Source organism: Habropoda laboriosa, unplaced genomic scaffold, assembly GCF_001263275.1.
Source record: "Habropoda laboriosa isolate 0110345459 unplaced genomic scaffold, ASM126327v1 scaffold15, whole genome shotgun sequence".
NCBI classification, from domain to species: domain Eukaryota; kingdom Metazoa; phylum Arthropoda; class Insecta; order Hymenoptera; family Apidae; genus Habropoda; species Habropoda laboriosa.
In genome coordinates, this window is record NW_017100141.1 from 249,996 (window position 1) to 265,689 (window position 15,694).

At 46.1% G+C, this 15,694-nt stretch overlaps 1 protein-coding gene across 1 annotated transcript in view; it reads right to left on the minus strand.

Moving 5' to 3' along the window:
* Positions 1-10,199, minus strand: part of LOC108570986 (rho GTPase-activating protein 20-like) — a 100,891-nt gene extending 90,692 nt beyond the window's left edge. Inside the window, 1 exon segment of the mRNA XM_017932935.1 lies at positions 9,891-10,199. Within this exon segment, the coding sequence (XP_017788424.1) occupies positions 9,891-10,199 (309 nt within the window).
* Between the last annotated feature and the right edge of the window lie 5,495 nt (positions 10,200-15,694).

Genomic DNA, 15,694 nt, shown 5'->3' on the forward strand with positions numbered 1-15,694 from the left:
TCTAACTGTTTAACTCAAGAGAGACTCTTAGGAAGAAAGTTAAAAAGGGACGAGATATTATTGTCACGAACGACGATGTGTCCCTTTTTAAAAATGATCACACACGGCGTACCTATCGAGAAGATACTTTTCACCGTAATTCGCAATTTTACTGGACTGCGAAAGGGTCAAGCAGGAACAGAGAGTGCAACACTACATCGAAAGTAACCGTACAAACCGCACTCGCATAAAACACAGATAAGCCCCGTTGGTAATCGTCCCCATTAATAAACACCGATCGACGGTGGTCAAGGCAGATAATAATAGACAGCCGAGGTATGCGGTAAAATCGATACGGTGAATAACAAACCGATGAGTAAGCCGTCCCCCTTGTCGCATTCAAGAGAGCGCGGCGGCGTGTTCCCTCTCGCGACAGCCTGGCAACTTCTCGATCGACGATTTTCACCAACGATGATTTAATCGTGTATCCCTCCTCCCTTCGTTCGTGTCGCTCGAGATAGCGCACGTACAAATGTCCCAAGCGTACTCTCCTCTTACAGCCGACGGTGAACGTGTTTGCTCTCCCGAGCAAATCTCGATCGAGAAACACGAGGGCAACGTTCCTCAACTACTTTGCTTCTGCAATTTTTCTCGGAATAACTGAACAATGACTCCCCTTCCTCCTCTCTCTCTTCGTGAACACGCCGATTAGAGAAAGCAGGAGGAGAGCGATATTATGGTATACAGTCGTTCGTGGATTTCGCGTTCTGCAGTTGGCCAACTGTAACGGTATACACGGTGTACAGTAATATCTCCGACACTGTCGCCCTGGTCGGAGACGAAAGGCGTCAGTTTGGATAGAGGAGACACGGTTTTCGAGGGTTTTGATTATAGTTTGCCGAACGAAGGGCAAGAACAACGAGTAAAAGATAAGGATGAAACGAGGGTCGAGACAATCGCTGTAATAATAAAAAGAGCAGTGTTTTTACTTTTAACTTTTTCTGTATGAAAAAGTTGTTGACATTTTAGGTGTGAGAGATGTTACTGTTGCATGTACCTCGAACGCGACTCGTAATTTCGCCGAGCATGCGCGTCGAACGTCGCGAAAATAATATTTCGCTGGTCGACGATGGAACACTCTTCCTCTGACGAATCGTTGATTAAGACACACGCGAGAATTTTCAGCGATAAACGCTTGTGTACCAGTGATCTCGGTCTTCTCCGATGATTGCGAGGAATCGAGAAATATTCCGTCGAAGCTGATTAAATGCCACTGTGAAGGAGAAGGAGAGAAAGGAGAGAAAGAGGAGAGAAAACGAAGCGGCGAAAATCAAGTGAAATTGTGGGACTTTTTAAGGAGATCAAGAGAACAAGGGGTTAATAGGTAGAGAATCCTGATTTCCCTCGTGAAAGGGAGAGAAACTATACTACACACTGGTGTATACCGCTTGTTTTCAGCCACTTTGTATACCACGTCTGGACGTTAATTCCCCGTTTAACCCGAACCTCATGTCCCCTGGGTCGGAGATCTTTGACACCGTCGGCACAATCATGCTAGAACAACCAGGCAAGGAGAGAGCAAGAGTTGGACACGACACAAGGGGCCTCCGACTTAATGTCGAGGTCGTTAAGACCTCGTTTTCACTGCATTACGGTCACTCGCCTTCCCTTTTCCCTCTGTCCGTAAACGCAGTTACTGACCCTTCTCATTCTTCCCTGTCCATTTAGGTGAAAGCAAACCTGGCCAATGGGTCATCTCACGTCCTTTGCCTACGTACACAAGTTATGCCTTGAAAACGTTTCGAAATACCTTTTCTCTTCCTTCCACCTTGTAACTACAGATTTTACGCAATTGGTAATTAAACAGTCGTTAATGAAGTAAATTACTTCAGGAAGCATATCGGCCACTGGCTACCTTCCTCTAATTATTAATAACATTGATAATAAACTTTCGCAGTATATCTTAAGGGGGTAATAAAACATGGTAAAGACGGCAATTGTTGCGACCTGACGAGGACGCAACGAAGTCTCGGTTCGGCGGATTATAGTAGTAAGCCACTTAGTCACATTTGGCCTCCAGACCGAGGTGCCGACGTTCGGAAGACCGCAATATACACCCCGTGGGCTCACCAGCGCGACACTCGGACAATAGGTCCCAAAAACACTCGGGACCATAAAACATTCGTTACAGTTTCCGTCGACCAATAGCCGAACACACCACGTTGTCCACCTCCATAACACAACCACCAATCAGAACCAACCTAATGCCTACATATACACCTACACACCTGAAAACCGACAATCACTGTAAAACGAGTGCACGAGACACATCGTCAAAAACATCTACAACATCGAATCAAGGTGTTAAGGGGTTATATTAAATAAATGACTCGTGTGGAGTAAGGTAGGTAAATAATTATACTTTAGACGATGTTCACAAGACGGGCGCACAATTGGAACTGCCTACAAAACGTGGTGACAGTGTGCACATTCATACCTGGGGTGTTCGCAGGCATCCCCAAATCATATTTAGCGGACGTGTCATAAACCTACCAATATTCTAGGATGTCGGTTTTTCCACGCAGTACACATAAAACATTTTGCTTCAACACAAGGGAAAAGCATCTATCAAACCCTGAATTCAGCAAATCATCTGAAACATCTAACCCAACAACGAAGTTTCAGTACACCTCGAACCAGCGAGAACAATCATCAACCTGCGCCAGAACTCCTGATCACGAGACTTGATCAAGGTCCACGACGCAACAGTAATAATTGGCCTATAGTACGTTCGCAATTGTTCATTAAGAGAAACCTTCAGTCTTCCCCAGAATTCGACTTAACCTCGATAATAAAGAATCAGGGCTACCACTTTGCACTCGGTCAATTGCTCGAAATTATTTCTACCCATTATAAATCCTGACGCTGTACATGTACACTACCGGCCAAAATTTAGGAATCACCTCCCACTTTTCATCGATATTAAATCTGCTGCTAATTTTTTATAGATTTCAAGTGTATCTCGATTCTACATTCATCAATTTATCTCATGTCAATTGATTCGAGCGATAAAAAATTCTCAAAGTCGCTGACTGTTTTCTGGAAATTTTTCGGTAAATTGCAACGCTCGGTGATTCCAAAATTTTGCCCGGTAGTGTATATACAGGCATGACATGCTCTTCTTCTTCTTTTCTCGTTTTCATCTCGCCTCGCGTTCGTCGACATCATCGTCAAACAAGGATTATACGGTGAAGATATTGCGAAGGAAAAAGCGATTATGAAGCGAAGGCAAGTGTTCGCACGGAATCTGTGGGAGAGACCGGACGAATTGAATGATGAGAGCACGCCTCGAGCTAAGATAACATCTCTGATTCCGTAATGAAAAGAATGTTCTACGATGTTGCGTTTTCTAACGGGCGTGTGCACCCGTGCGTCCACCAATTACCATCGAAACGACGCCCTCGTGTATCGATATCCAGCCAGACCATGCTCTACGAACTGAAGATCACGGAGAAAGTTCGATAAACTTGGCTACTCGAGTCTTACGCAAGCCTTTGTTGTCGGTAAACGTTCAATGAACCAACGTTCTTTCGTTAACGATGTCTCGAATATCGATCAATGAGTATTCTCTTTTAACGATTCTCCGAAAATTGTGAAAAACCTCCCAAATAAAGATCTCTTCGAACGAAGTCCAAAGAACGTCCCAAAAATTCTTGAATCAATGTTTTTTTAAAGACACTTCTGAAATAGTGAAAGATGTTCTACAAAGAAACTTCTCTTCCAAATATTTTCGAACCGAGTCCAAACACTTTTTCATCGAGATTACCTCAAAAATCCTTGAATGAACTTTTTCGAAGGATACTCCTAAAATTGTAAAAAATGTTCCAAATAGAAATCTTTCAAAACAGAGTCTAAACGAGAGTTTAAACGGGTAGAACGAAAGTTGGCCGAAAGGGCCTAGTTAACCAAGAGAATCCTAAACACGAAATCAACTGACCGACAAAAGCACCGTGGAATCCCATTTAACCAGGGAAAAGGAGAAAACGCGGTACCTAGCTCTTATCGAACGTCTAAATCTAATTACAACTGGGACGACAAGAAGATTCCACTCGTAAAAGTCTGATTTTCATTTTCTCCTTGTTCTCCGCCGTCAACCCATTTCCCCGAAGAACCACTAAACTCCGTGTGTTCCACGAAGGAAACAATACGACAGTCAACTGAAACGGCAAACAAATTTAACAAAGGGGCGTATCGAGTATATATGGATCCTGCTGCTGCTTCGCCAGGCAACTATTAATTATTTCGAATAACTGGATTGCGCCAGGAGCAAAATAAACGGACTCACCACGCTTCCTTAACCGCGTGTGAGGTTGCTTTTTAACGAGAAACCAAGCAGAGAGAGAAAAGAATTAGAGTCAAAGAAGAGAACTGCCAACGAATTTAATTGCGATCATTACCGCGGTTATACATTTCCCTAACAGTTAACGATCCCGGTACGCCATGGAGGCTGCACGAATGCCGATCTTTCTTTTCTCCTCTGTGGCGGAGGGTCTTGGACGAGGTGGCCGGCTGTCGTCGTCGCGGCGACGATTACCTTCGTTAACGAAACGATCCCGCCGTGGACGCGAAACAGGCGACAGTCTTGGCCTGGAGAATTCGAGCACGCCCTAATAGTTAGGTGTAACGAGACGATTCATCGCTTTGGATATTTCATTCGCCACGCGCCGCTACGAGAGTAGAAGTGCTCGAGAGTGGACGCAGGGGGAGAAAAAGTGGAAACTGTCGAATGGTAATGTGGAAAAGGAGGGAAACGTGGGGTGTGCCTTTGTACAGTCGGTGGAAGGAATATTGGGTGACGAAGTTTGCGTATTCTGAGGAGATAAGGGATCGAAAATGAATCAGAAACGTATTAAATTTGCCTGGAAAAAGTGTGGAAAACAAGGAAGGTTCAAGAAGGAATATTGGGCGTCAAAGTTTACATATCCTGAGAAGACAAGGGATCGAAAATTAATCAGAGCCGTATTCAATTTGCGTGGAAAAATGTGGAAAAGAAGGGAAAACGAGATGAAAGTATAGTCTGTGGAAGAAATATTAAGCGTGAAAGTTCACATATTCTGAGGAGATAAGAACTCGACAAATCAATCAGGATAACAGTATCAAACGTGTCTGGAAAAGAAGGGAAAATAAGGGAGGAATAAGACGGGTCAAAGTTCACATATTCTGACACGATAAGAACTCAAAAAATTAATCAGGATCTTATCAAACACGCCTCAGTTTTGATTCACTCCCAACGGTGTCACTCTATCAATCAGTTCAGCTACTTAATGCCTTAATGTACCACCTCCCTACATTTCTTCCACCGACTATACATCTTCCAAACCCCATTCACCCTTCGACACTACTTAAATACCCCACAGAAATTTAGCCTACCACCATAGCTAGAGAATTAGATAATTAGGTGTCCTGTTTCACATGTTCCACCCCGTATATCTTACAAAAAACACAATCAACTAACTACTCCTTCCAATCTACACACACCTTTCCCCATTTCTTTTTTCCCCTCGAATTCTCGGTATTTAAAAGGTCAGAATCACCGTGGTCTCCGCTGAAATGTGCCAAAGAGCGAGTATATCGTTGCACGTACAGCAATTACGAGGCACGGCACGTTTTCCACCGTGTGTTTACATTCTGATAACGCGGCTAATGTCACGGCTCGTTCCATCGGTCATCAAAATGCAAGCAACACAGAGATGCCATCGAACGAATTAGACCTGCAAAAGGGCGGTGAAGAAAGATACCATGCAAACTTCCAAATACTCGACGAATTCAAAAGTTACACCACACTTCGATGAATCGCCTCGAGAGCAACTATCTCACGAGATATCTCTCGAGGATCTCTACCTTGTAGGGTAGAGCAACGTGTGTGCGTAGTTAGTTAATTACAGTAGAAGAAAAAGACTGTGGTAATTAGGATAACAATCGAACACGTGAAAAAGCTTCCTGCTTACGCCAGGACCTTCGTATTTGCAATCAACTCTTCTCTCCTTCTTTCCTCAACGATTCACATCGAAACGACATTCCCAGAGGATCTAGCATGTTCTAGGAAGGATCAAGGACACGTGGAAGAGGACGATCAAAGAATGTCACGGTCGAAACGATTTCGAGTCAGACCTCTATCTTTTCACAGTCTTTTTTCCACCTATAGACAAGACCCGTTTTTCTGCGAAATCCTCAGGGAATGCCCAGGATGTCGTAACTCGTTGGTCCATGTGTGCGGAGACGCAAAAAGGGAAGCCCAAAAAAAAAAAAAAAAGAAACGAAGAAAAGGAGGAACAGAGCACGAGGAGATGGTAAAAGGTACGCGTCTCCCTCCCGTAAAGAACGAAACCGATGGCCGAACACCCCCGTCGCGATTTTCATATACACAATTAGCATCTTTTCTGCCTCGTCTTTTCGAGGATTCCAGCTGGACAATGCTGGGGACACCCGCGGCGAATTGGCTCGTTCACTCGGCAAAAACCGACGCGGATCTCTGGCGAATAAAAAGCCGCGAGACCGAGTATAGAACGGTTCACCAACTAAACTCCCGGCTAATCCGTTTCTCGTCCTGATATATACGAAATTGATGGCCACTTTCGTCATTCGTCTCTCGCGGTGTTCCTAAGCAAGTTCGAGCATAAATCAAACGGGGGAAGAGAACAGAGGTTACGATGATGGAATTTTTCTTCCTTGTTTTCTTCTTCTATCCAACGTGTAAATTTGCCACGGTAAAAAGAATATTTCGTCTATCACCAGAAGGAGAATGTTCTGTTTTTCTGTCCCGTGGAACGAAGTTGGAATCGCTTCAGGGTACAACCGCGTTCCACGATCGAGCTACGAAAACCAGGCTTGATTCAGAGTTTCGGAATGCGCGCGGACTACGCTAAGCCTGCGGGGCCAATGGGCTTCCTTCGAAGGTAGCTTTCCAATCGGTCAGGAATTTAAGTCGTTCTCTATTCACCTGGTTATCGTTGAAAATCCTCTCGACTTGACCAAGCTAAAGACGAGAATTGTAAATCCGTTTGCAACAACAACGAATAAAAACGAGAGAGAGAGAGAGAGAGAGAAAAGTAGCGTTTAACTCATGAATACGATGAGATCACATTGAGAAAATAGTTACAGAGAGAGACCTTCACGTGCCGTGTACACGTCATTCATTGCAAACAGATTAAACTACCACGGTTTTTATCTATCGTTGCTCGAAAACAATTGGTTCGTTATTTAACATAAATGAAAAAGAATTGCACGAAGAGAAAAAAAGAATAAAAAGTTCGTTATTTAACAGAAATGAAAAAGAATTGCAGAAAGAAAGCAAACACTGCGAACAGTGATCGAGAAGTTTGGAAGTATGGTCCAAGGCCTTGGTGAGCGTTCAAGGACCTCGAAGACGTGCGCGAGGACGGGCGTGTATCTGTTAAATAAAAAAGAGAAAAAAAGTCGAGCATGCGCGGTGTTCAGGCCGATGTTCGGGATATTCGGCTACCGTGTGCTCCATCACCTCTGATCGTCGATGTTATCTGATCGAGAGAGGTAGCCCAGGCTACCACTTCCTCGTGTCCACCTCGCGGAGAAAGAGAGAGAGTGGAGAGATATCCCAGAACCCTCTCCGCGCTGCGATTTAACTAGATGCGCAGATCCCTATCTGCCGCGCGCTCGGTTGCAACCGCTCGCTGCTTCTGCTCTCGAACCTCTCTCCTCTCTTTCGAGACTTGGCTTCCTTTGGATACAAGGGGAGAGAGAGAGAGAGCGGAACACCGGTCGTTAAGGGCTGCGTACCACGGGGAGTAGTTACGTAGCGCTAACGCGTTCGACGAGATTCATCTTCTTTCTTTTGCCCCGCGAAATTAATGGCACCTCGCGTACCCTCGCGAAAGAACAACGAAAATAAAGAAAAAAAGAAAAAGAACGAAAGAAAGGAGAGAGAAAAAGAAAGAGATACGGTAGATGGAGAGGAACACCGTCGACGAAGGTTAGCCAACGCACTCTACCGATGAAAGAGAGAAAGAGAGGGAGAGGTTAAGGGACGACGAAAGTCTTGTCGTCGTTAAGAGTTAAGAGTCGCTCGAATTACGAACATTTGGCAACGTCCCGCTTTTACTGGTCAGCTTAATGCCCTTCGTTGTATACAAGAGAGTTCAAGTGTGTGTAAATACGTGTGGCGCCGCGCAGAGAAACGCACAAAAGCCTGTTCGGTCCGTCGTTCAAATAGCGTGTGAGTCGTTAAAACCGTGCAATTTCGTCGAATTACGAATCGCGCCGGTCCGCCGACGACGACACTTAATGGCCGCTATGCGACTGCGCCGTTCCATAGTCTATACGTGTATATACCCCGCGATTTTGCGCCCCGCTGTTCACGGAGAGAGTACAATTTGCTCGAGTTACGAACACGCTCGTGTCGGCACGTTGCGTTACACTCGGTGAAAGCTGCCGATTTTACGATGCCTCTGCCGCGCTTTTTGATTACGGACGAGCCGAGTCGGTACGAAGTCGGGGAAGAATGTACAATTTTGATCGTGAGACGTGTAAAGAGTCGACTGCGTCGAAAATACAGCTACGTTACCTTTTGTAGATAGTTTTAGAGGTTAGATCGAAACGTTACACGTATCTTGTATATTATAAGTTGAGACGAAAGAATATCGATGATGAAAGAATGTCCTCTTCAGAAACACAATCGAAGATACACACTTGGTCGTTCTTGTTCGAAATTGCAATACAACGGGAAAAAAAAACACGCGAGGTCAGTTACCCGATGACCAGTTCCACGAACGTACAGTTTCAAAACAAAATATTGCGACAGAAAAAGTACTTCGATGTATGCTTTCTTTTGGTCTAATTCCGAGAAGCAGGCAGCTCGTGTGGTATCGTTGTGCGCATGGGGGAACAAGGAAAACATTCGTTTTTGTGAACGGTCGATGAATGCCACGTGATGTTACCGGTTCAGATTCGACCTATTCCACAGACGACGTAAACACGAGCCGAGGAACGAGAAATTCCGCTCGCTCTGTGATTTTTTCTCTTGCTATCCTCTGTTCCGGTTACACACGTCGGTATACACAAGCGAAGCGAAGGTAATGGCCGCTGTGATTCGACGCGCAGAAAATAAAACCCCATTAATGCTGCTCTCGGCCGCGCTACATAACCACGCGCGCGGATTACGCGAAACTCGCGATCCTAGAGTAAAAACACCGGTCTAAAAACTGGTATTACGCTGCGATGCAATTATGTAATCAGGTTGCGACACGTAACACCGTGAAGTTTAATCGCGTTTAATTAAAATCTATCGGAGAAACGACTGTTGGCTACTTTGATACGAACCATAACCTAATATCCCGATTTTCCCTGATCCCGTACGTTCGACCGATTTATTCGCGGTTTCGGTGCCGGTTTCGGCATGGAAAACGAAGAGAAACCTGTTCTCGATCGCGGCCATCGCGTTATCGATGATAAAGGCGAACGCACACAGCGGTTTAGAAAGCACGCCCACTATCGTTCGCTTGTCGCGTGTTTACCACCATTCTCGAACTGTGGAATGACTCTAACCTCGAATTCCTACCGGTTACTCTACTAGAACCTCTAATCGTACCCGTAATAGGCGCAACAGACGCCTCTAAATATCGATCGTTAATTGGCGAAGCCAGTGTAAATACCTTCTCTGACGGATCAAACGCGCTCGTAAATTCCATCGAGCTACGCAAGTTCGTTTGACGATGACAGGTTACAAGGGATTTCGACGTTACCGCCACCTCGCTTAATTTTATTGCGCAATAAGCAACGCCACCACTCGTGGCATTCGAAGAATCGTAACTATCGAGATGCGCAATGTATAGATGCGCATGTCAAAGTTGCAGAAATGACCGTTGAAAGAAACTCACCTCCTTCATTCCGTCGAGCCTGCCGAGACTTTTGGTGCCCCGAAGTGGCGGAAACGCGGTGTCGTGCCATCCGGAATTGCATATCTGCACTTGTTCAGCGTGCACGTTCAACGCTCGCGCCCTGCTCTTGCTCTTGCGCTTGTCCAATAGATGTTTCGCCCTGGACTTCCTAACCGGTGCAGCCGGATCGTCCTCGGGATCGCTTTGCACCTCCCAACGCGACGGCGATTTGAAACGACGCCGCGGACTCGTCGGCGAGGTCACCGGGGAGGTGAGCCTCTGGACGAGGGTCCCGAACATGGTCATCATTCGACCTGCTTTACCACCGCGTCCGAACCACCACCGATACTATTCACACCGACTTGAACATCGTCGTGTCTCGAGCTGCGCCCGTCGATAACGCGTTCAGCTCATGCCCGACACACGCTCGTGTTTCTCCGGCACTGTCACACGAAGCTTCACGCGAAATCAACAGGTGGTTCCCGGAACGGGTCGCGGTACACACCGGGTACTTACACACTCTCGCGCGTGTACACTCTGTTTGTTGATATACCAAAGGTCGTAAGACAGAAGTAAGAAATGCCGGCGTTCACTTATAACTGAAACGCAGCGATAATACAACGCACGATATCATAGCGAGAGATATGAAACGATGGAAAAAATCGGTCACTGCGTATCTCACTAAGCCCCCCGTACGTGGATATGCGTTCAAACGAAGGCTGCGCAAGTCCACGCTGGATTCTCGTCGCTTTACACGAGACGTTGCTGCTGCGTCTTTCGTGTGCGTACACGGGGGCAAAGGATTGCGACGATACGCGAGGATACCGTTCTTAGGTAGGTATCTCGGCACGTTTCACCGATCGAGCGGAGAGAAAAGTGGCGGCCTACGGGAAGCGACGTGTCAGAGGGCCGGTGGATCGACTTGAAACCAGGCACAGGTATTTGCCTTGGGGCGTGCAGCGCTCTCTCGCAAACACGCTTCACGTTTAAAGCGGCAGTCTACGTGCTCTGTTTCTTTTCTCTGCGGTTCGCGGTTTCGTATAGCTTAATCGCCGGCTCGTCTCTCGTGTACGGTCACCTCGTTCTTCGTTCTGCGTTCTGCGTTCCAACGATCGAATGGCGACGCGAAAGAACGCGGCACACCGTGTTTCCGGAACGTGACAATAACACCAAGAAGACACGAACGTTAAGAGATGGTAATGTAAACGCGACGCGACGCACACGCCACGAGCACCGATCACTGGCTACGTGTGGAATCGAACTGGTCGCGCGGAGACTGCGTCCGCCGACCGGTTGGCCTCGCTACCACGAATACAGCCGAGTACGGGCGGACTTGTACGAACCGGATCGGAGTTTGACGATCTACGACGGCCGACCGCGAGACCGAGTCACCGGTTACCATGGCGATCGGGACTCATTCCCCTTTGGGCCGTACACGTCGTTCGTTCTTCTCTCGGGAAACAGAGTGGACGAGCGAGGGTAAAGGGTTCTCTAATACGTCTTCTACGTCTAATTCTTTTCTTATTCATAATCTCTTTATGTAATTTCTTATGTACTTGGAATAACCTGACGTTTCAACGTCTAATAAAAGTCCGATAATCGATACATACGTCTCGTTTCTTAATTCTTCAAGAACCTTTCCCAATATTCCTTACGAAATTTTTTATCAATAATAAACGCCTGATAATCGACAAAGGTACTGCTGTCGCTCTACTCGATCGCGGAACAAGCGTGTAACACGTTACGAAACGAAATCACAGAGGCGAACGAGCTAATTGATTTTCCAGCGTTTCCAAGGATTCGCCTATCGGAGAGTGCAGTGGATGCACACCGCAGCAGGGTGCATCGTACTCTATTTGCAACCGGCGGAACGTGTCCCGTCGTAACGGTCTCGGGCAACGATAAAAGCAATTGATAATGCCTGACCCCGGAATGAATTCCTGTTTCTAGGCGTCAACCGGCTAATTAATGGCACGATGACTGGTTCTCGGTTGCTTCTCGGTGATATTCTCGCATGTCGGACACGATAAATGGGGAGTAGTCGTGCGGAACACCGCGAGAAGGTGCCCGGGTGTCGTGGAACGCCAGCTTCCACGAAGCTTCGCGACTCTTGAACACGAGAAGGTGAAAATCAGACTTCGATAAGAACGGGGACGCGTTCTCAAAGACACACCGACCCGATAGACACTGTAATCTCTCCTTAATGATTTCCATCCTTACTCCCTTTTGCGTAATCAACGATTTTCCGTGTAATCAACGACAACACAGTCGCATTCTTCGTTAACTTCCAAGGGCGTCTCGGGCTCGATCAAGCCTTAGGAACGCGAAGTAGCTGCTCTTTATTGCCCCAACGATATCATTAGAGACGGGAACCCGTCAAAAGTTCAATTATTCCCGTGTCTATATACGGGGAGGTTGATTAATCGCGTTCAACGTCCACTCGGTAATTATTACACGGACACGTAATCACACCGCGAATCACCCGATACCCAAGAGACCTCTATTCTTCGTCTCCTATCCTCGCGTCTCCGTGAGAATCTGAATTACGCGATTCGTCGTGTAACGAGCCCTGTGATCCGTGATGCAACTCGGCGAGAACACGAGGCAGTTAGGACGTTCTACGCTTCCTCTCTCCACGCAGCCATCTCTCGTCTTCATCGCGTCCCTCGTCTCGCGGAAGTCTGTCTCCTCTCCGTCGCGATTAAAGCGAGATAAAAGAGCGTGTAACTTAGAAAGATTCGCTTTATCCCCTACACTTCTCTTACTCCTACCTGCCAGATATGTATATACGAAATAATTAAACACTCTTGTTACTGAAATCTCGCGCTGATTATTCCTTAACTTTACGAGGCAGAATTTATTCCTAACCAAGGGCGTTTCCTGTTGCTTATCGATAGAGACGGGGAATAAAGTAGCGGTGAGAACGGAGACGCAAGACAGCGAGAACGAAAGTTCTGTCCGAGTTTCACGAGACACGTGGAATCCTCTTGCTATGCTCGGGGCTTAAATTTCAAGAAGGCGACAGACAGGTGTAGAGGTTGAATAAATTCTGACTATCGCGAAATCGCCGTCAGTCTCTGCTTCAAGGCTGCATTTTTCGCCGGATTCTTTTCTTATTTCCGTACTCGGTGATTTATGCTCGTCAGGTGGAAGGATTGAAATTTACGCTAGTTTTTCTGTTACGATTTCTCCAAGTGTGAATCTTCTTTGTTAAGAGAGGATCTAGAGTAGGACGCGGGAAGATAACGTCAAAGCTGCCATAAATTTCTGATTAGATCGAGTCGCCGTACAGAGAATTCCTCTGTAACCAAGTCACAACTCGAAATATAAATCGTATAGGTGTTAAATAGGTTGATGTAACAATTCTTCTCCGGTGCTTCGAATTTATTTCGCGAACTAGTTAAGCGGTAAATCAACCGTTCACTTTGTTACACGAAGGGAAACGTATCGTTTTGTAGTACGAGCTCTCCGGAGGAAACTGGAATGCCAAAACCGCGAAGCCACGGCCTCGCCCCGAGCAATAAATCCGAGTTATCACGAGGAATCGCGGCGAGCCTTTTTCGCCGCCATTTTTTCGGCCCTTCTGGCTGCTCTTTCGGAACGCGGAAAGTTCCATCGTGAAACCATCTTCGCGATTCGTGAGCAAACTTTTACAATAAGAACACCAGCTAGAGTTGATCGTTTCAATTATTCCACGGAGAGAATTTCTCTCTGCACCCAAATCCTCGCGAAAAATTAGGTCGAAGTGTAAGAAAATATACCGCAACCATCTTAAAGTGCTCTTTAAACCATATTACGTGGCACAAAAAAAATTAAAATCGGTCCGCTAACAACAGAGTAATCGAAGATTCAAATTTTCTGCGAATCACCCTGTATGCCCCACAAATTTTCAAAGTCACCTTTCTCCAAAACGAAGCTTCGTATGCAAAAACCTTATTCTACACTTTCGATTTAGTTTTTCATAAAGAATCGTTCCTGTCCAGGTTGTATCGCTATTGCAAAGACACCTTATAGACGTGAATCGAGGGTTAGTCATAACCGAAACTTTCCCCGCGATATTTGCATGAAACTCGCGAGGTTATCGCTGGGAACAAGGGGAAAAGGTGAAAAATCCGCGAGCAGCGTAGCGTGACCGATTATTCCACGGCGGGCCACGGAAGCGATCTATCGATCGATCGGTTGTTTCCCTTCCGGTGTCCGGAGCAACGCTCACACGGGAAAGTGGCCTGGACCCGGAGGAAGTGTGTCGCTGGTTGGGCCTCTCGATCGCCAATTTTCACGGGGAGGAGGTCGATTTGCACACGTGCAAACACAGCGTGGGGAATCGAAGTTCTCTCTCTCTCTCTCGAGAGAGAGAGAGAGAGAGAGAGAGAGAAAGAGACTCTCTGTGAAGGCTCGCGAGAAGGGAAACGTTGCGTGCCGATTATACTGTCGGCCGGTGTGAGAAATATTATCCTTTGATCTCTGGTGGCGCGCACTCCGTGCCGGTTTCACTCCGGCAAGAAATTAACGACCGCGAGGCCGCTGTTTCAGTACGACCTGCCTACGGAGATTATCAGGCCCGCGAGAGAGACGGAAGTGAGCGTGCGCGCCGCAGGAAGTGGCTGGACCGCGATTTCCCCTGACAATGAGCCGCGAGTCCGTCGTGTTATCAGTCCTCGCGAACGCACGATTTCGTTTGGAAAGGAGGAACACGAGAGTTTCAGGATCTCGACGTGTCTTTCTTTACGAATTATACAGCGTGGTTGGAAAATGGGTACAGAAATTTGGAAAAATTAACTTTTAAATATTTTTTAAAAAGCGAGTGGATTGCACGCTTCGAGAGTTATCGTGCTGCATAAAAACAATGGATTATCTGTCCTTTCCAGTTTACGCACACGTCGTAACGCGGGATTACCTTATCGCTAAGCTTCGCCAGAGAAATGTTAGTTACAATTCTCGAGCATTCGCGTACATGAAAATATTCCTACCCTGGATCTTTTGTTTTCACCACTCTGTAGATTCTAAAATGTACCCTCTGGTTTTATGTACCGTGGTAACAAGTCCGAGGAGTGCTTTACTCACTGTCGAAACGTCCCATTTGTACAATAATATACTCAATAACTGAGACAGTTTGAAGAGTTAATTTGTAGTTTGCATTGTATTCAATTGTTCTCTTTTAAAGAGTTGTAAAATTTATTACATGCCAATTGTGCGTTCCTTACGAGCGCTCGTAAAATGAAATACGACCTTCTGGTGACAAAAGGTTCCCCACCCCTTCGCTTAGAGAGCCTTTAGTTTCGTCGACGATAATGCGTCAAGGATAGTGATTCGAGGGATTTGTGCGTATTACAGGATGGACTGAGGTCGCCTCTTCGTGGTATCGCTGAAAGGCGAGGTTGAATGGGTTGGTTCGTAGGGGGAAACGAAGGACACTGTACGAGTGAATGAGTAATACCAGCACCATTTGCGTACCTCTTACCTCTACGCTACATTTACCCGTTCTCTCATCTATTCGATATTCAAATTACCACCTAAAATTCTCCAAACAGACTCAACTCGTTCTCCCAAGATTCTCGCATTCCTCAAAATCGAATCGACTGAAATTAAAAAAAAAAAAACACCGCGATATTAAAATATAACGCGCGAGAGATTTTGCGACAACTGTTTTCATATAACGCGATTCCTCGTGCAACGCGCCAAATAATAAAACAGAGGAATTCCCCGCGTTTAAAGGTCGAGCGTTACACTGTTTTTTGTTGATTGTTCCTTTATTACATACATTAATAATATGTTTTTTTTTTTTTTTTTAATCAATAGGGTAT